General features: G+C 32.4%; 2 protein-coding genes and 1 long non-coding RNA gene across 6 annotated transcripts in view; 1 reads left to right on the plus strand and 2 right to left on the minus strand.

Moving 5' to 3' along the window:
- The window catches only part of LOC108764197 (ankyrin repeat and death domain-containing protein 1A), a 28,666-nt gene extending 11,260 nt beyond the window's left edge, over window positions 1-17,406 (plus strand). The window contains exons 2-16 of one of the 3 annotated variants that reach the window (XM_018512293.1): window positions 2,939-3,155; window positions 4,501-4,604; window positions 4,746-4,844; window positions 5,219-5,317; window positions 5,999-6,205; window positions 10,066-10,263; window positions 10,604-10,702; window positions 10,948-11,046; window positions 11,680-11,778; window positions 13,171-13,266; window positions 13,801-14,011; window positions 14,773-14,949; window positions 15,238-15,657; window positions 15,902-16,067; window positions 17,108-17,406. In XM_018512293.1, coding sequence (XP_018367795.1) covers window positions 3,047-3,155; window positions 4,501-4,604; window positions 4,746-4,844; window positions 5,219-5,317; window positions 5,999-6,205; window positions 10,066-10,263; window positions 10,604-10,702; window positions 10,948-11,046; window positions 11,680-11,778; window positions 13,171-13,266; window positions 13,801-14,011; window positions 14,773-14,949; window positions 15,238-15,323 — 1,683 coding nt within the window. In that variant the 5' untranslated portion in view covers window positions 2,939-3,046 and the 3' untranslated portion in view covers window positions 15,324-15,657; window positions 15,902-16,067; window positions 17,108-17,406. Of the gene's footprint in view, window positions 1-2,938; window positions 3,156-4,500; window positions 4,605-4,745; window positions 4,845-5,218; window positions 5,318-5,998; window positions 6,206-10,065; window positions 10,264-10,603; window positions 10,703-10,947; window positions 11,047-11,679; window positions 11,779-13,170; window positions 13,267-13,800; window positions 14,012-14,772; window positions 14,950-15,237; window positions 15,658-15,901; window positions 16,096-17,107 lie in introns of those variants that run through there. The other 2 variants (XM_018512292.1, XM_018512294.1) reach the window with 2 other exon arrangements.
- The window catches only part of Hrb27C (Heterogeneous nuclear ribonucleoprotein at 27C), a 62,002-nt gene continuing 45,363 nt past the window's right edge, over window positions 4,731-21,369 (minus strand). The window contains exon 8 of one of the 2 annotated variants that reach the window (XM_018512298.1): window positions 4,731-4,776. In XM_018512298.1, the coding sequence (XP_018367800.1) occupies window positions 4,763-4,776 (14 nt within the window). In that variant the 3' untranslated portion in view covers window positions 4,731-4,762. Of the gene's footprint in view, window positions 4,777-20,523; window positions 20,732-21,369 lie in introns of those variants that run through there. The other variant, XM_018512297.1, reaches the window with a different exon arrangement.
- LOC108764199 (uncharacterized) lies at window positions 15,876-19,928 on the minus strand. Its single transcript, XR_001940261.1, has 3 exons — window positions 19,066-19,928; window positions 18,633-18,634; window positions 15,876-15,886 (listed from the first exon to the last, which is right to left on the minus strand). It is a non-coding gene; the product is annotated as an uncharacterized LOC108764199 (long non-coding RNA).

Below are 21,369 nucleotides of genomic sequence, written 5' to 3' on the forward strand. Positions count from 1 at the left end.
TGAAAGACGAATCTTAATTACAGTAGGAAATAATTACAAACGAAGGTAATGAGACTTCCTGTTAACGATTTGCAGTCTATATCTAACGGACGTAAAGATGCATTTGATATAATTTCCATTCGGATGACAATTATTGAAATTTCCGCAATTTCGTGGAGATCTGATTCAGCTACGAAGTACTGCTAAATTTATGATAACATGTTGCCACAAGTACCGTTACAGGTATAACGGAAACCATGCGGTAACTCAATCAACGAAATTAATGTATAAATTTCCCACATATTCGAGCAAACGAAACCGACTCGCGTTAAATATATACATATCTAATTCACTCCGGAAAATCGTGACTCAATTTGCAAGGAAAATATGTATTGTACGTTATAAGCTCACAATGCGTGGTCCCTTGATTTTTTCGAATAAATATATTTAAAAATAAAAAATTGTACACAGTTTTTTTGACGAAAAAAGAAATATTATGATTTTTTAATATCATATACGTATTTGAACAGAACGGTAGATATTTCTTTTATTTATCTTATTAACTATCCATAAAATGATATTTGTAATGTCAAAAATGTACAAAAATTTAATGTGTGCAAATCCAACAATACTCGCACGTTTATAAAGCTAACGTTGTTTTATTTCAATATCTATATTTATTCACGAAATAATACATGCCTAAAAACGTCAAAGAGATAAAGCGAAGGATATATAGAAGGATTAAGCGAAGCGTGCGGAGATACTTCACAAGCGAAAGCTTTTCTTGTTAGTGTAGTTGACTAATGTAAAGAAAATTTAGACATTTCTATCACTAGCGATTGCACTGCAACTGCCTCTCTCTCTTTCTCTACGAAACTCTAGTTTTGCGGTAATAAAACAAATATTACTGTATAACGAACTTCGAAAAAATTCACAGTCTATAGTAAACATACGATGTAACTGCGTTTAAATGAATATCGAATTACGAAAATGGATTGTTTATAACTCACTGTGGAGAATACGAAATAAGCATAAAATTAATCAGAATTTAAAACTATACATATAATCCAAGATAATGGATATCAATTTCGCAAATACTAATTAATTATAATGTTGCTTTATAACTATATTGTTACTTCCATTTCCATTTGTTTGGACTTTATTAAGAGCCGGTTGTGTTCCACCTTAAATATAAAATGTCTTAGTATATTCGGAAACATATTATAATTGATCGTAGTGCTGGCTAATTTGAAATATTAAAATGTATGTAAATGCATCTCTCACATTTAGTATCAATGTTTCTGATATAATTACGAAAATTAGAATAAATTATGAACTATGTGGTAATTTACCTAATGGACAAAAGAAGAGCAAAAGAGAAAGAAAAAAAGAACGAGAGCGAGAGCGAAAACAAAAAAGCGAATAAGTTAAAATTTATCAAAAGATAGAATAACCTAACCGAGAAGAAGCTCTACATGGCTAGCAGTGTAAGTCAGAGCCACATTTCAGTTTTTAGATCAATTAAGAGAAATAAACTTATTTTCGGTCAAAGCTGATTTTAGTACTTAAATATCTCAGTGTGAATTATTTATATACATATCCAATTCTACAAACCGCGAGCTGAAATCTTTTTCAATCTTGAAACGCAATCGTGAACAGAACTAAAGTAACATCACATATTAAATTGACAAAGCAATTTAATAATATTGATGTCATTAATAATTTGATGCTTATACATATAAACATCTTAAGAACTATGAATAATTTATTGCAAATGAAATATTTAAACACTAAGATCTATATTTTGAAATAGATATATTTATTTTCCTTAATTAATATATTCTCGTTGATTTAATTTCAAATTATAACTGTTCAGTTCTTGGAGTTAAGAAACGTGTATACATGGCTTGGAGAACAGCTCAAAATCTTAGTAGACGGAATCAAAAGACTTGTGGATCGTTACACAAAATATGTTGAAAAGCGATACTATGAAGATATATATATTTAAAATATACATATATTTTGCTGACGTGTATTGTACGTAAGAAATAAATTCACTTTACTTTCCAATTTCTCGTTTTTCATATTAAATCTTTAATATATTTTTGTATTAAATTTTAATGTTAATTAATATATACAAATTACATTATTGAGAAGCAATATAAAATGTCTTAATATATTCGGAAACATATTACAATTGATCGTAGTGCTGGCTAATTTGGAATATTAAAATGTATCTCTCACATTTAGTATCATAATGTTTCTGATATAATTACGAAAATTAAAATTCGCAAATGAATTAATTATCATTCATAAATTATACATATATATTGTACTCTGCTAACCAAGCTTCCAAATATATTGCAACCGCATGAATAGTAAATTGTAATAACAGATTTCACCGCGATAAAACACGAAAATTCGAAATACGACAAATTGAAATGTAGAACGAGGAAGCTCGTGATTAATTTGTCATTTATATATTCCGACGGCTACAAGCTGTAATTGCACAAGATATATGCAAGTTTTAATAGGCAGTAATTCCAATTCCATAATGAGCGTTCAGAATATGTTTGATAATTGGTGGACATAATAAATTAACACCTGCAGTACTGATAAGCCAACGGCATATAAATGTTGCTGTATTTTAATTTTATCTTTTAAATAAATCAAGGAAAGCAAACGTCATTAAGTATACATCTGCCATGTAATATTTTCTGTCATTTAAGTCATATTTCAAGCAACATTTGTAATTGTATTTTTTTCTCCTCAATGCAATTATACCTCCAAAATTTACGTAATCCGAATATATCATCACATTAACTTCCTTTTGTTTTATTTAGAGCACTTACTTCAGCAATTCACTGTTAAGACTTTGATCTCTTGTTTTTTTGAACTTCTAATTTCAGCTACGATTTCTGTGATTGTACATTTTGTCACTCATCGTTTGGCTTTCTAGGTCGTTGATAATTAACAGTAGAACTTCAACCTAGGCGCATTAACGTCACACGATTAAGAAGCCACGACACCAATGACAATGCTAGGCTCAGAACAACGCCAGTGAAAGATGGTGGACAAAGAAGAGCTGAGAATAACGAAGGCGAAGGCCCCACCACCACCGCTGAATCTCAGTGAGGCGATCGAGGATGAAGTGCTGAACCAAAAGACTGCTAGAAGTGAGTAAAGTACCGCATCTGCCTCATACAAAATGTGCTACGAAGCGTGCAAAGCTATCTCGGCAATCCTAAGTAAAATGTGAATATATGAGAAGTGAAAAATGAAATTCACGTTCTCCATTTCCCAAGATTTACGGAAAAACCGGAAAAATCACTCATATAGGTTAAAGTACTAAATTTCTTTTAACTAATCATTTTTTCGCAATTTCCGCTTTCTTCAAATAAAACAAACTTTTGTTTTTACGATGCAATACTATATAATCACTTATTATATCATCAAAACAACAGAGGGCTTTATTATAAATGAAATAAATATACAAATGTATTTATATATTTATTGTTTGATGAACTTAATGCAGAAACGATAATCGTAGTATATAATATTATACGAAGATCGTTTTAATCACTTTCTTAAGTACATAGATAAGATGAAGATAATTTCTTTGAAGCAACTGCCGTGTGTATTTTTCGCCATGCTTGGCCTGTTTATTTAAAAAAAGAAAGCAGGAGAAAGAGAAAGAAAGAAATTAATAAATACACTTTTGCGTAATTAAAAAATTGTTTGCATATTTTTCTGCTTTGCTTTTGTAAACTATACAGTCTATTGACATGCAGTCGCGCGGAAATAAAAAGATATTTAATTTGCATTGGACATTCGCGAAATCAACCATTCAACTAATTAACGACACAGCATACACACTCCTATATTTCATCCCCACTTTTCTTCATTTTACTACAATTGCACATGCGGTCGATATCTGTGCGGACCGAAACGTGTTTTTCCACAAAAACAGTGTGCATCAGGTAACAACAGCATGTGCTACTACGTGACTGTCTAAAGTTAAAATAAAAAATCAGTAACGCGCACAAGCGAATTAATTGAATCCGTATTATTTCGCGTTTCTCGTTTAAGATCATACTTTCGCAAAAACCGTTACAAAGTGGTTGAAAAATTAATCCGCATACATCTATGTTGTATAAAAAATACGATTCAATATATATTTTACAACCAATATAAAAAAAGTTAAAAAATAGATCTCTCTAGATCTATATTACATAGGTATAAAAAAAATGGTTTGACGTATTTTATAAAAAAAAAAAAACATTATAAAGGGATAGAAAAACGTTAAGCTGGAAAAGTCAGTTGACGTATTTTTTTTATATAAAGATTAAAATGAAATTATTTTATAATAACTTTGTCTGAAAAATTAATGTAATAATATTGCAAAATAATTCATATACTTTAATTGTGCAATTATATATAGGTACTACATTTTATAAATATTATGTACATGAATACACATTATTTATTTTACACTTTTTTCTACATTATGTTTTTTGTCAGTTCTTAAGAATGATCTCCTTCTACACGAGGCTGTGATAAAGAACGAAGCGGACACTGTTCGTAAAGTACTTAAGGAGACTGTCGACGTAGATTCCAGAAATAACGTAAGTCATTAAAAATACTTCAAAGAAAAATGCACAGAATGCTATTCAATTTAACGTCTATTTTATTTTTGACAAATTTTTTATTTAGTATCATTAAGAGCGACAAGCGCTTCTAATATTTATTATTAAAATCTCCCCTAGTATGGTCGCGCTCCGATTCATTGGGCAGCATCTAGAGGAAACACAGAAATTATTGAAATGTTAATACAAGCCAAGTGCGATATTGAAGCGAGAGACAAGGTATGATATATTTTTCCTTTTTCTTTTTTTAATTAGTCTGTTAAAAAGAGGGAGCGATGGGGTTCACGAAATAACTGTAAATTGAGACAACAAAATAAAATATAAACATTTCCTCGTAAAAAAGAAAAAATCTTACACGCAGAAATAAAGAGCCTTTATTAAATTTAATATCGTTGAGTGTTGTGGAAGCACTCCACATAGGAAATTAATGTAAACGTAGGGACTGATAAATGGCTACTTTATTACATTACACATTATACGTTAATACGTTTTTGGAGCGACACTTCTTTCGGAATTTAATCTAGAGACGACGACCGACTTGATGAAATTCTTCGTCGGACATTAATATCCCGACTGTTCATTTCTCTTTCAAGTATGGAATGCGACCCTTGCATATGGCCGCCCAGCACGGTCACCGAGATGCAGTGAAGATGCTGATCAATGCCGGAGCAAATGTATCCGCGATTAACAAGGTAATCATCCTTTGACAATCGCTTCATTAAACATTTCATATGAAAGTAAATTCAAGCTTTCCCTTGAGATAAAATTTACGACTTCGTAAGTGTCGCGAACTCTCTACGAAATTTGTTAAGCATATACGAAACTTGCGCGAAATATTGCGAAAATTGTCGTGTGAAGAAAACTTTATTTAGATAACGAGGAGATTTAGATCAAATAATTTTCAAAAAATGTTGCCCAACGAAAATTTGCAGAACACGCTGTGTAGGATTAAATCGTACGTTTAATTGGAGTTTATTGATCGCGGATATTGTGGAAAAAGGAAATATTGAAACAGAAATCTCGCGGAGGTCGTGAAAAAAAGTGAAATAAGTCGCCGGGAAACCGCAGCGGAGTTGAAATCAATAACGTGTCAATATTGATATTGGCATCAGTCTTAAATAATAGGTGAGCGCTTTCACCATGCCCCCTCGGCGCGTCGCATATAGCATTTTATCACGCACGTACCGACACGAAGAAAATGAGAGACGTGAATTATAAGAGAACCGACGCACACGAAGGCAACAGCGGTCCATATTTTCCTTTGCGGATTGAAATTATGAGACAACATTACGGTGTGAAAATCGCAAATTTACCTTCGCGAAGGTTCTCCTTTTATTAATAGCATAAAAATTATTTTTTTTCTTTCCGTTTAGAAACAACACACCCTTTTAATGTGCGGCGCTCGTGGTAGCAACGTCGCCGTAGTGGAATACTTGGCGGATGCAGTGGAATCGTTAAACGGTGAGGCAACTGACTCCACTGGGGCGACTGCTCTTCATCATGCAGCCATCACCGGACATCCGGCGGTAATCACAGCGCTTGCCAACATCCCGCGGATCGTGTTAGACACCACGGACAAGGTAAGCGAAAATGTTCCCTCATTTTAGTACGTCACTTCTACACGAACATGCTAGTTACATTTCACAAAAAAAAATAATTTAGATGTGCAGGAGATTCTTTTTATTCCATCTCTTTCTAACAGAAAATCATATTATTTCGTTGGTTTCTACAGAAACCACGGAAACAACCTTTCAAAAATTTTACCGTATAAAGATATCGTAGAGGAAATATATAGATTTTATTCAAAGATAAAAGATGGATTCTGCCTGACATCAAAGAAACTCAAGAAGTCACGGTAACTGCTTCGATAGTTGTTACTAAAATGTAGCGCACAACACACACACATACATACACATATAAATATATTCATAGTTCGAATTACATTTAATCATAATCGTCCAAGAAAAGATACTTTCCACGATTCTTATATCAATTAAATAAACAAATAACATAATAAATGACGATTAATGTATCTCTGGTTACAAGATTGGATGATATATCAATGTACGCATCACGTGCATACCGAAATGGACCAGATATGTCCTTGCGTATATATGGGCGTATTTCGGCCTTAGTTTCTCGAATTTCGCGTTGCAATTTGCAATGAGATATTCCACACTCGGAAATCTGATTCCCACCATTTCGCCCAGATTCGGCGTATATACATACGTGTATAGTACATATAAAATATATGCATGTATGTGTGTCCACAATATATGTACATACCCATACAGCACCAAACTTCTAAAAACGTTCATAAGAACATTTTAAAAATGTACAAATATTCTTAGAACGTTCATATACGTTCTATTAATGTCGTGTGCTATCTGAGTATATATATATATATATATACATAATATACACACACATACGCGTGTGTATCTTAAAGGATCCTCGTCCATCTATCCATCCATTAACATCTTAGTTGCCCAAACTTCTCTTGCGAAAGTTCTCTCACGTAACAACCAGTCAAAAGTGCTTCCATGTAGGAAAATTAGTTACGCGATCGCAACTATATATACAGTTCTCTCTCATAAATTATTAATTATTTGTCTCTCTCAGAAAATATTTGCATACATGAATTATGCGCAATTTTATGCATCCCATCCATCGCTTGAGAATCACAGATTAATTGCCTATAACAATATTTTGAAGCATAATTTCACCTTTAAAAGCAGTAATTATTTGTAAAATAATGCAGAGATGCATTTAATGTAAATGCAACGCTTTTAACGAAATTATATAATTCTTCGCGGGCGAGTTCAAAATAAGATATTTGTTCGATTTAGCTCAAATGACGGTCAATTAGTGTTCAATACAGCGTCCTATTAGCCGTAACGTTCAAGCAAATAAAAATTCATTATCTTTTAGCTGTAACATTCATTCAATGTATCTAGCAGAAATCGTATATAAAGCGGATTTCGGAGAGAGAAAATCCGCTTTCTGAATCAGTTATCACTTGACAACTCGTTTTTCCGATAAATCATTCGTGCAATCAATCCTCGTATGATCTCTCTCTCTCTCTCTCTCTCTCCCCCCCCCCTCCTCCCCCTCTTCCACCCCCTCTTCTCGCTATTTCCTGGATGCCGGTCTCCTATGATTTTGATTCCTACGTGCACCGCAACGACGATAAGCATTTGTCCACAATCCGGGATCAGGCTTGACGTTTGTGACCCGAGCGCTCTCTGGAACATCTCAAGCTGCTTTCCTGCAGAGAATATTGTTGTAGCATCCTTATAAGCACGTTTGGGACATGCTTAAAAACTTTGTTGATCTGGTCCTTTATACATCGACAATGTGTGATATATAAATATCAAAAAACAAAGCTCGCGATGAATGGAAAGGAAATTTTTTCGAGATATATTTCGTTCGGAGGCTGTAACCAAGCAACTATCATGTACCTAACAAAAATTAACGATCGAAGCCGAGCTTCAACAGAATTGATAAATTACATTAAATTAAATTATATCATTATTTGTTTATGCTATTATAAATTATATATTATATTGCGATATATTAAATCTCTCTCACGCAAAGATATAAATCTCTCTCTCTCTCTCTCTCTCTCTCTCTCTCTCTCTCATTTTAATGATTAATAATTAAAATTAAATTCACGTATCTGAAAAACAGTGAAAATGCATCAAAAATTGTACAAGAATAATAGCCACAGTGACTCGGCCATGGAGCAGTGCAGTATCGATCGCGGGGCGAATGAAGACACAAAAGAGGATATTTATAATTTATCGACAGGAACAATCGACCGTCCGTTTAACGCGCACGGTGGTAAGAGGAACCGCTCGGATTTCCGCATGTGTAGTCGTATGTGTATATACGCTCGCAGGTAGGTCAGAGCGCGAGCGCATCTCTCTCTCTCTCTCTCTCTCTCTCTCTCTCTCTCTCTTTTGATTTAAATTCTGGGAAAATGGGTCTCTCTCTTTCTCTTTCTCTCCAGTGTCGACTGCCATAGCATCCTTATCGAGAGGCAAGCGCAATCCCCTGAGGGCTTTCGCGACTGTGAAACTCGACCAATCGCCAGCTTGAGTACATTTTACGGAAGCCTTTGTAAACAGACCCTCACCTCCCCGTATTCTGGACACTCTTGCTGTCTCATTCAATTTACTCGCGTATCCCTTCTCGATTTTCCTCGTTGCCGCGTACGGAATTCTAATTTCCCTGAGATAGGCACGGCACGGCGCTCCGTCTTTATATGCCACGCAAGTTGCCACGTATCGGTTAATTATTTTTGGGTTATCAGTTACTTACATCCCTCCAAAAATATTGATGTAATGCCGATTTAAAAAGGACTATAGAATCTATTAGGATAATTGTGAATAATGATAAGCGCGCGTATTAATATTTTCTATAAATAATGCAATTAATTAATCTCTATTTCTAATTTTGTGATATCTATTAAGCTATTTTCACCCAGTCAATAAGATTGTTAGATGTTGTTATAAATAATTTGTAATGACATAAATTTGTAATAAGTTCACTTCCGATGTTACACAATGTTAGATCATAAGTGTAACAAATATAATGAATAATCTAACTGCTAACAGAAAGAAACAAGTCATTATTGGAATTGAGACTATTATATCTAGAATTTGTAAACAGCTGTGTTTAACATCCTGTCACTGCCTAAAGTTTGTAAAATGTAATAGTCATATAGATCACGGAATTTACGAAAAATATTACTCTTAAATTCTACATGGTTTTCATTCGTTGAATAAACGTTCCGCAAAACAAGAAAAACCCAAATAACATGTTTTTCTAACATTCACTGCAGAAGGTATAGAGAATATATCGTATAAAAATGTTGCATTCCTTTTTACGCAAATATTATTGTTCAATCGAAAGCTCCAAGTAGTTTTCACAGAAAATTATTTTTATTTACATTTAAAAATAATCTAATTGATGTGCATACATAAAAAGAACTTTTATTAAAATATCTAAAAATTTAGCTAACTACAAATTTGAAAATTTTATAGAACTATTAAGATAATTATTGAACTATCAAAATAATTATTGAACTATTAAAATAATTATTGAACTATTAAAATAATTATGTAAAAAAAGTGAAGCATGATGAATAATACTGTAAAAATTGTGACATTGTAGCGACCTTATCTTAAGCGTTCTACATATACCTAATTACATCCTTCGATAGTCCAATATAAAATTATTTTCAAATCTATGTCTGGCTGAATTTTCAATACTTTAGCGTACTACTTTTTCCGTGTAAGTATCAATACTGCAACATGAGAATGACCTATATCGTAAATACGAGAAAATTGTGATAATCGCGTACTCTTTTATAATAAATATACATGTCAAAGTTTCAAGCACCAATTGATTTTCCTAAATCTGGATTTATTTCCAGAAAGGACAAACACCGCTGCACTGTGCCTGCGCCAAAGAGCACTTGGACGCGGTTGAGGTCCTTATAGGATTAGGGGCGAATGTAGATGCCCACGATAACGATGGCAATACCCCACTTCACGTAGCTACTAGAACGAGGCACACAGGAATCGCGCAATTATTATTAAAGGCCGGAGCGAACACCGAGCTAATTGACGCGGTAAATTGAATAGTTGAGCGATTACATCTACTTAACGAAGATGAAGGAAAAACAACTTAATGGGATAAACGAAATTACACTTATAAACCCATATTAACAGCAATTAAACATGAATATTAATTTTTTGAAATAACTTAAAAATTTAGAATAACTCCTACAGCGAACTTATATTTTTACTCAGCGTACTTTCTTCATATTCGTTTAAATGAATTGATATAATTCGTAGAGAAATATCGTATAACAACGGATTTATATTATTTATATCGCATTATTTTATATCGCATATTTCATATTATAGTCATTATTTCGTACGATTAATCTATATCAACTATCTCTCCAGGAGGGTTTTACTCCCCTTCATGTCGCCGCAAGTCAAGGATGCAAAGGAATACTCGACTCCATGATACAGCACGGGGCCGATCTTAACAAGCAGTGTAAGGTACAGATATATCTCGGTATTTTCAAATATAATCCGTGCCGAGACTACCGTATGCACGACAACGAACAATATTTTGTCGAGGAATTGTTATGCATAGAAATATCTCGATATTCGATCGCAAACACGCAATCGCAATGCGATGAATAAAATTAATTGACGGGAAGAAAAAGGGACGCAAAAGAATATATACCGGGACAAAAGTACATTGCACAAATTGTGCGAATTTTCTTCATTATCTGTTGCAGAACGGCAATACACCTTTACATCTGGCCTGCCAAAACAACGAAGTAGAAACGGTAGAGATATTAATTAACAAAGGCGTCGACCTCAATTGTTTGAATCTGGTATGTAAAACGTGAACTACATTGTGTGTACTCATAACAACATTGGCCGACAAAATTTTATGTATCTTATATTAAATTGAGTTGATAGGGTGTTTCTTATAGTATTTTTTGCGCTGATTTCATATCTGTCTGCCAAATTTATGAGAGCACAGTTTTGAAGCAGCATGTATTTAAAAATTATTTTATTTTTTTGTCTCTTCTGCTTATATAAATAAATGTTTTACAGAGAATAATTATAACTGAATTTAATATAATTTTTTACTCATTAAAAGACTTCAAATAAAAATAAATTTTAATTAAGAAAAAGACCTTACAGAACAAGCAATTCAAACTGTATAAGTATTTAAAAAGGGATATATCATAGTTAAAAGATTGAAGCTCATAGGATAAGTTTTAACCTCTTTTTCAGAATCAATATCAGAAAATACATAAAAATCAGCCAAAATTACTCAATTACCAAAATCATTATCAATCCGTATAATCATCGTGACATTGCACAGCTTGTTACTGCAAGCAATATTACACTTGCCGAAATCTTCAGGCCGAAATTAAAATTTTTACAACTACATACGATATCGGAAAACTTACAATAACAATTGTTTGATTTTTCCATTTTCTATCGATTTGCTTTAGAGGCTTCAATCATCCATACATATCGCGGCTGAGATGGGACATACGGATATTTGCGAATTACTTCTTGCGGCAGGCGCAAATATTGAGCAGAAAGAACAGGTAAATACATCTATGTAGTTTAGAGATAATTGGATATTATCGTGTTATATCCTTTGACGATATAATTAACCGAATCCGTTTGTGTTCCATAATATAAACCATATTATCGACGCTTGACTAAATTTATGGCCATTGCCATGTTATCAAATAAATTGCCATGAATTTAGAGCTTGCGTTATGATAGAATTATAACAATACAATCAAGCACAAATTATTCAATAGTCAATTAAACTTTATTCATAAATTAATTACTGAATTCGTTTAATAATTTAAATCGCAGTTTTTACAACATGCAAGAAAGTTCAAAAGATGCGAGAACTAATTAAAAAGAAAATCTAATTAAATCTTCGTAAAATGATGAAATATGTTATAAATACTAACAAGAGTAACTGTTGAATGTTGCTTGTATTACATTCTTTGATAATGTGGCTTAATTAAAAGTTCTGCTTTAATGGTGACCTCCTACATTGCTTTAAACCCAATCAAGATAACGGTTCATTACCACAAGTTTATTAGGAATCAAGATTATTCCACATGAACAAATTAAACTAATATCGACAAGTTAATTATGAAAATGTTAATGGAAATTAATGAGAGTACCTTATACTCACAAAATAACGCAATTTTTAATGACTTGTTTCTCAATATGTAGTAAATGCGAAAAATATTTATGCAAGGAAATTATTTTTTTTAAACTTTTAAAAATCTTATTTATATAAATATTATTTAAACTTTTACAATTTTTTAAAATCTTATTTTGAAAAAGTAAAATTAAGTAGCAATTTATTAACAAAAAATAAAATAGACTATATTTCTTAAAATCATTTTACTTAAAATGATGTGTAATAATTAAATATATATATATATTATTTTTAAATATTTAATATAATTTTTTTAATATATTATTTTAAAAATAAACAAAAATAAAAATTGTTTGGATGTACAAATAGTATTCGTACAGTTGAAAAATTTAGCTTTTACAATCAGGAACACGTGAAACTTTTTTATTTATATTAGGACAAAACTTATTTACGTAACTTTTGCATTTTCTGTATGTATATTTTATTTCTTGTAACTTTGTATTTTGTACGCTACGAAGAATGCTGTAAAAGATTCAATCTTAAGACACAGCTCTAATAATATAACATCCCACTCTTGATTAACACATTGAACGAAAAGTCTGTTGCGCGTGCACAGTACGAGAGAAACGTCGATTCTGTCGACAATGTTACACGTGCCATGAGAAATTGACTCGCGCTATTTGCAGAAAGCTCCAAACATCTTATTCCTGATCCAGCGTGCTACGGTTAACGCGATATGGGTGCGGGATTGACGGCAACCGTCGCAAACTTGATAATAAAGTTAAACCGAAGTTTATCCTGACATTTGCAGAGCGGCCGAACACCACTTTACATTGCGGCAAGGGGCAGTTTCACAGCCATCGTCGACATGATCATTAAGACCGCTAGATTAGATTATCCGACCCCGGTAGGTACACATCCACCGTACCTACAAGAATTTCGCTTAACGTTGATCGTTTTCCCTTTCACCTCGTGTCTGATAGACGCCGCAAACAAGATGATAACAAAATACAGAATATGTGATATCAACTGTAGTATCTCGTATATTTCAATCACAAAAATTGTTTATTTTCAATTTAAATTTGTTCAAATTGTTTATGACGTTTATATTGTATTAATTATTCTATGAAAATTTTATATTGCTTCAAATATTGTTCCAACAAAAGGCACAAAATTTGTGCGAGTCTAAATTTTGAAAGAAAAAAACGAATACGTGTTTTTAATCATTATTCATATAGCACAGATCAACAATATTACAGCAATATTATTAACATTAGCAATATTGCAATAACATTGTAATATTGTAGCAATGTTGTTAGAAGCTTTTGTGCTGCATGAATACATTCTACTTGTTCTACATGTGTTTAAAATAAAATCAAATAAAAAAATTGGACGAGAATGAAAAATTAGATTTAAGGAGATTTAAAATTCTAACAAGGAGGTTCGAGAATTGACTCCGGCACGAAGATGGTGGAGGGAAGGATCGCGTGGTGGCAGCATCTCTAGCAATAATGGTCGCCTCTCGGAACAAATCCGATCCATTCTTTGGAAGTTGGCCTACAAGCAACTTGCCCCTGAAGATTGGAAGAAATTAGCTGTTCACTGGGCTTTCACCCCTGAACAGATCAGAGCTATCGAACATCAGTATACGGGTAAATCGATATTATGTATCGTAATATTAGTCTCTCACCGCAATTTGTTTACGTTTCTCAGAGAAATATCAAAATTATTTGTTTAGTTTCATATATATCGATGCATATCAGAAAGAAAAGAATTGATTGGTTCATTTTTTTATGCATTGTGCGTTATACATTCCGTGCTCCCCCCCTTTATAAATATGCATTCATACAACATAAAATAAAAATGACTATCGTAAAAGTTAGCTAGTTAATAAGATAAAAGTTAAGTAAAAAATTAAAATGTTAACAGCTTTAACTTAATTTAGTTACTCTTTAATTTATGAACTTTTTTCTTTTTCAGTTAAAATTCTTCTTATCTGTAAACGTCTTTATGGGAAATATTATTTACATAGGTAAAATACTAAACATCAGTTTTTTTATTATACAAGAAATATCTTTAATATTTCGTATAATTTACAGATAAAATATTAAATTAATCTGATGATTTACTATACTGTAATTATTTTATTATTTAAAGTAATGTAATTTGAAGAAAAATTAGGATATTCTGATTCAATAAAAAAATAACGTTTTCTAAAATTAACTTTATTTGAGTTAATTCAATCTTAACGTAACTTTAACTGAGTTTTTGTCCGACTTTTAACTTATATATATTAATTTTGTAAGTCATTAATTTTAACTTAATTTATTAAAAAAAAACATTGACTTACTCAACCCTGCGTAAAATTAATTACGGATTATACGTGCGAATTTGTACCTCAATGTTCCTATAGTGCGTCTAGAGCAGCCTTATGAAAAGGACGATAAAGCTCCAATTATAGGTCCCGCGAGTTTCAAGGAGCACGGATTTCGAATGTTAATGATCTGGGCCTCCGGATTAAATCCAGACGTGCCACTGATAAAAGAGCTCTGTGAAGCTTTATCAGCGGTGGACAAGAAAACAATTGCTGGTATATATTTATATATAAATCCAGTATACATTCTATTCCGGTATATTTATACGTACAGCATATACGAGTATAAATCCGTTTCTTATTACTATTGTTATCCCATTGTTATCTCAACAAACTCCTTACTACGCGCAGTAAAAATATCCCTTATTCGCAAGGATAGCAATGGATTACAGCGCGGCTGACGTTTATAGAGATAACAATAACAATCGTAATACATAAGATTGAATTTCATATAGAATAGAACTTTCTGCAACGAGATTCTATTTGCTTTCACTCATTTTGCAGATTCCATTCGTAAACAAATGGAGCAGGGAGATGATGGTAAGGTAAAATCGAAAGGGCAACGATGTCATAAATGCTCCATTGCGTGAATATCTACAAGTGCCAAGTTCACACGCAAATTCTACACACATATGAGAACGTAATCTAAACGAAAATTATAATTTACGACGTAAGACGTAATAGTTATTGTCGAAAGCTTACCTGCATTTTAATGAGAAGAGTTCAACGAACTTGGCAAATGCCATTAACGAAGGATTTACGAAAAAACAAAAAAAATACGTACAATGTTGTATAAATACCTTTTGTACCAACAATTCGCAATGTTACGCAAATTCTTAGGACACGAATTACGAGTACAATTTACGGTGCAGGTATAGCTATCACTATCATTTTGAAAGAACAAGAATTTCTTAATAAAATCAGGTATGTAATTCAACAGTGTATATTGATATACACTAATTTTTTAGTCAAAATTTAATGTTTAAATCTAACTTAACGTGAATAAGATTTATCTTAAATAAAACTATAAAGTAAATTATTGATGTTATTATGCATATAAAAAATCATGCAATTTAAAAATCCGAAGAAAATGAAATTCATAATAAATTATTACTTCTTAATAAATTGGACCAGACGGATTGCATAATCGTATCTTATTGTATTGTAGAAAAATTGATTGAAGGTTGTAAGTACATACAGTAGCTTCACTCACCGTAGAATAAAAATTCTATGAACCCGCTATATCATCGCTGGGTTAAATAATATCATTTACCAAATTAAAGACGATAGTGTAAGAGGAATATCATTTACACAACGCGACGACAGTGAAGAAGGTATTTGAATTATATACAAATAATATGCAAAAAATGGATAGGGTCCAACAATGAACCATGTAAACTTCAGAGCCTTATATCTCTTTCAATTATTGAATTGAAGATCTGAGTTTTGGCATACAGTTTATGAACATAGTTGGGTACATACTGTAAGTATAAACAACCACTTTTAAGTCATTTTTTAATTTAGCTACAATTTCGATTATTTAAAAAATCGGGAAGTAGTTCATTATGCACAAGTGTACACAATGAACTATGCTATTATTAATAATAAACTACATGTTTTATATTGCGAATTGTTGGGATTATTTTAGTTTTGCTATATTTAAAAATGTTTATTTATAAAACAGATAATTATAAGGTGGTGAGGAATCACAAGACAGCATTTTTTTTTTCGTTTTGAGTGAAAACGCGTCAAATGAGTATATTTTTATTGAGATTTTAGGTGGGGGGAGGAGCCGTATTCTAAATAATTATTACAATGAATTATTATTTTGAAGGTATCGTAAAAAAGATTATGTGGTCTACAATATACCATGGTTCATTGTTCACTACGTCAAAATGATTCATTGTAGACCACCTAATTTTTCTACGATAATCTCCTAAATAATGTGATAAAACAATATAACAGAAAAAGTTGCTTACAGAATAATAAAGCCTAATGTGCACACAAAACTATTGCACAATGAAAAAAATGATAGGCATAATAACAAAAACATAAAAAATACGTAAAGCTACGAAAAAAACTTACTTTGCAAAATTCTTTTAAATGTGACATTACATGGCCGTCCTTGGCGCGATCTGCCAGTCGATTGGGGAGCCGAGAAGGGGTTCAAATGCGAGTCGCGCCTGCATGATAGCAGCACAATCTGATAACGTCACATTCACGAAATATCGCAATAGTTCATAGTGTACTACTGGTTCACTGTTGGACTACCTATCCTACTTAAAACGGAGTATTTGAACAATTATATGAAACCAAGCCGTCCTAAGCTAATCTTAAAGCAGACTATCATTTCGTTTTGATGATTCTTTTATAGAGAAACTCCGTTATTCATAGAAACAAAAGTACAGTTAGTACACAGAAGCCATCGAAAAAAGCGATACAATTGTAAAATCAAAGTAACAATCGAACGTAGACTCTTCGGAATAATATTAATAACGCATAGATTAAGTGTGAGAGTAAATTTTGCAAGGCTTTCGATGTGATAACAGTTTATTAGATTAGATCTCGAATAAAGAATATAATATAAAATCGATAAATAGATATGCGATTATCGCACGATTCTCGAAAGAGACAATCTACATATCTGAAACTTACAAATTTAGACTCTTAACTACGAACTACATTATATGTAACTTTATCTTGTATTATGCAAAAATTATATAAACTAAAAATCATGAAATTTTTGATTACATTAAATCAAATGCATAATAATAAATTTGTAAGAAAGAGGAAGCAAATTATCTCCTCTCCATCATATTTAGCTTATATAATTTTATAATATTGACCCTACGTGATTAAAAAATATCAAGAATAATTAAATACGAAAATACTTTTCCTGCATTCTATCGAATTTTCAATTTTTTTATAAAATTAAAATAGTTATTAACAAAGCGATAATACGAAAGAAAATATAGATAAGTATTATAAATACTTACCGCATGGATTAAAAAAAATCATGGACTTCCGAAGCTGCTTTCTGAAAGTACGTTTTACAACAATGTACATATCTTATCTTGATGTAATAAATCGTTGTATTCTATATATCGTCATGTTATTGTTGCAAACATTATATAAATTATAAATGTATAGAAAAATGTAAGACTTTTATAAAATTAGAATTTGTAATAAGTTGCACTGACAAATTAGTTCAATTTTTCTGGAAAAAAGCATTAGTATTTTTCGCGTGTTTTGAAATTACAAACAGAAAACCAAAGAAAATAGGACAAAGTAGGATGTTGATTAAGATAATGTGATAATTCATAAATAACTGACAACTCCAAGCGTTTCTATTAAAATGTGAACGTTTATTAATTCATTCGGAATATTAATTACTCTATAAAAGAATGTCGCTAGCTTCTTAGTGTTCACAGTATATAACAAAATACTATAAACAATAGTATAGTATTAGAGTGGTGAATAGTAGAAATGGAGATGGTACTATCAACACAGCAGTCGTACCGCGACGGATTATTCCGTAACTCTTTAATCAATATTACAGACGTTACACAACCGTAGCCTAATGCGTGTCTTCCTTCGTTGTTGCGAATCTCCAAGGTCTCTTTCGAAATTTATTTCGCAGAGGTACGTATGCCGGAACGCACGCTCATCATGAAATATAAGTCAATACGCATCTTGTAACGCATTCGGACCCCTACATTCCTGACCTTCTATTTGACAATAGAATGTATTTTATGGTTGTACATGTATAAATGTATCTCCGTCTATCTAAAACACTACTCTTAGACCACTATCGCAAATTTTAGTAAATACGTTTGGCTTTTTGACCTTATGCTATTTTTTGCTGCAGGACAATCCGTGCTAGCTCCATTCGTTATAACATCTTTGCAAAAGATCTTGAAATAACGGTGAGAGAACTATAAAACAAATGTAAATCCGAATATGCTTTGAAGATATCAAATTAAAATGCATATATTAGATTTTTTTAATTTCTCTATTCAATACACTCTGACGCTTCCCGAAAGCAATTTCAAAAAAATAAATAATCTAGTAATATATATTGCGCAAATAAATACGTTCTCGTTAATAACGTCACAGACGACAGTGTTAATTTCCTTATAAATACAATTTCAAATTTGAGAATCGGAAAAAAAAATTACTTCCGAATGCTGAAATTTTTAAAGCGAGTAGTAAACTACATACGAAAAAAAGGAAAAAGGTATCGAGATCATATCAAATGATCGAGTCATGTCTGTGTGCTCGCAATGAATTAAACTTTACGCGCATTTTTTACTTTTCTGTTACCTCCATAACCCTTACGTCATCCAATCAATAAATTGAACATGACGTCTAGTAAATAAACTTCCTGCGGTAGAAATCGAAAAAAGAAAGTATCAAGTTCTATATTCTAACGCTGTCGTCGCGCGCGCGATAATTATAAAACTGGAAAAAAACCAAGAAAATACACAAAAGGGAGAAGAAGCGACAATTTGATCGTCCGCAAATGAAAAAACTCGGAAAAGAGACGGTAGGATAAACACTGTCGCTGAGAATGAACCTAATAATTGAGGATCGAGTCGATTTGTCCCACACACACACCCCCCACCCCCCCAAGTACAACACATAAATAAAAAAAAGATGTTATCCTTTTGAAGTCCTTTAACACGATAAGGTCTTTTAACATGGTGACTTGTTATCCATTTTTGACTGATCATTTCCTCATTGTTTTACGACACTTTTCGATTAAGGATGAAGACGTGTTATTTTGTTATTTCTTACACTAATCGACACTTATCCGCAGTACAGTTCCAACTTAACGTGCATCTCAATCCGTGATCGTGCATCAACGTTAATATTCGCAAGCTATTTGGCCTTTTCGCCTGCATCTTGGACCAAATGACGAAGTCGCTCATGTCTGCCGTTTAATCCGAACACGCAGAACATGCAAACGTATGAGTTTCAAAGTAATGGAAAAACAAAAAATACAAAGCTGCACAATCGTAAGAGTTTTGTACGTTTAAACCTGCCAAAAATTTATTAATGACAGATCATTGATGAGTTCTCACGAGTTATTCATCAACAAATGCATTGCACACGTTTAGATTTAAATGTTATTCTCTACAGGGAAAAATTGAACTTTTTGTAGAAAAGTTATCGTCAATTATCTATGCATATAATACGTATTATTATATATTATTACATTTAATACATATAATATATAATCTTTTACAGTTATCCAAGATATAAAATTAGAAATTTTTAGAAATTAATCAATAGTAATTATGATGTCGAATCTCAATTGTAAAAGCCGTAGCAGTTTCTTGACTTTATTCAAAAACTCGAACAATGCATTTTAGGTGCTCGAAATTCAGGACGAAAAGTCAAGTGGTCTAAAATCAATTTCAACTTGAATCGGAGTTTGCTGTACGTACATAAAAGTATCTCCGACGTACGACCTCGCGAGTGGCACCAATCAATGAAGTGTCGTATTAAATCTTAAATCTACTCGACACACGCTTGATTCGCTGTAACGTTCTAGCTTTTCGTCGCGGATTCCGCAATTTTTCTCTTTCTCTGTTGTGTACACCTATAATAGTCGAGCAAATTTGCGAGCAACAACATTGCCTCTTCTTCGATTGTTTGCGCATTTCTTGCACATCCCACGAAGTAATCATACGCCGATTTCTTTTCCTTCATGTATTTCTCCAACGCAGACTTAAAGTAAAATAGGGCAAGTGTGTTCTCTATTACCGATATAAACTGCCTTGCAATAAGTATACATACGAATGTGTACATTAGCAACAAAAAAGGGGAAGGATCTCAAACCGAAGTCGAGACCGGTTTCTGTCTTATTCCCTTTAGCGACGGTAAGGATGATAATTGTTGCTGTTCGACGTAGATCCTGTGTAACCCCTTTGGGGCCCACCGCCGTAGTTGTCAGTTCCTGGCGCAGCAGGAACGCTCGATCCATATCTGGCGCCTGTATAGAATCGCACAAAAGAACATAGTACTATGTGCCAGGACGTGGCAAGAGGACGTAATCGGAGAAGGTGGTAACATAGAGCAGTGACTCGCGTTATTCTACAACTCAAGAGACTGATCCTCGATGAAAGAGCTGAACATGTGAAAAGCGGAGGAAGCTTAATTTTTTGCAATCCAAATCAACAGATGATCAAAAATAGATAAAATTTTAATAATGCTATCACCGTTGCGTTTAAATTCTTCAGAGATGCATTGGCCATCGATAAAAATCTGACAAAATTTAAGCATTAATAAATTATTAATAATAATTTAAATAATTTATTAATGGGCATGTATTCAAAATTTATTACACTTAATTCAAATAAAAGGATGTGATATTCATGCAATAATTCCAAGTTGTTAAAAGTATCCCTTATTATGAATACATAATAAGAGATATTAGCAATAAGGGATCGTAGCAACTCAGAGATACAATATTTTGAACGTGATATAGGATTGCAAAGAGTTAAGATTATTGGGATTAACTTAAAAAAAAGTTATAACAGGGAATGTTTGTGTTGTGTTGTGTTGTGTGTGTGTGTGTGTGTGTGTGTGTGTGTGTGTGTGTGTGTGGTGTGTGTGTGTGTTGTGTGTGTG

Source organism: Trachymyrmex cornetzi, unplaced genomic scaffold (genome assembly GCF_001594075.2).
Source record: "Trachymyrmex cornetzi isolate Tcor2-1 unplaced genomic scaffold, Tcor1.1 scaffold4, whole genome shotgun sequence".
Lineage (NCBI taxonomy): Eukaryota > Metazoa > Arthropoda > Insecta > Hymenoptera > Formicidae > Trachymyrmex > Trachymyrmex cornetzi.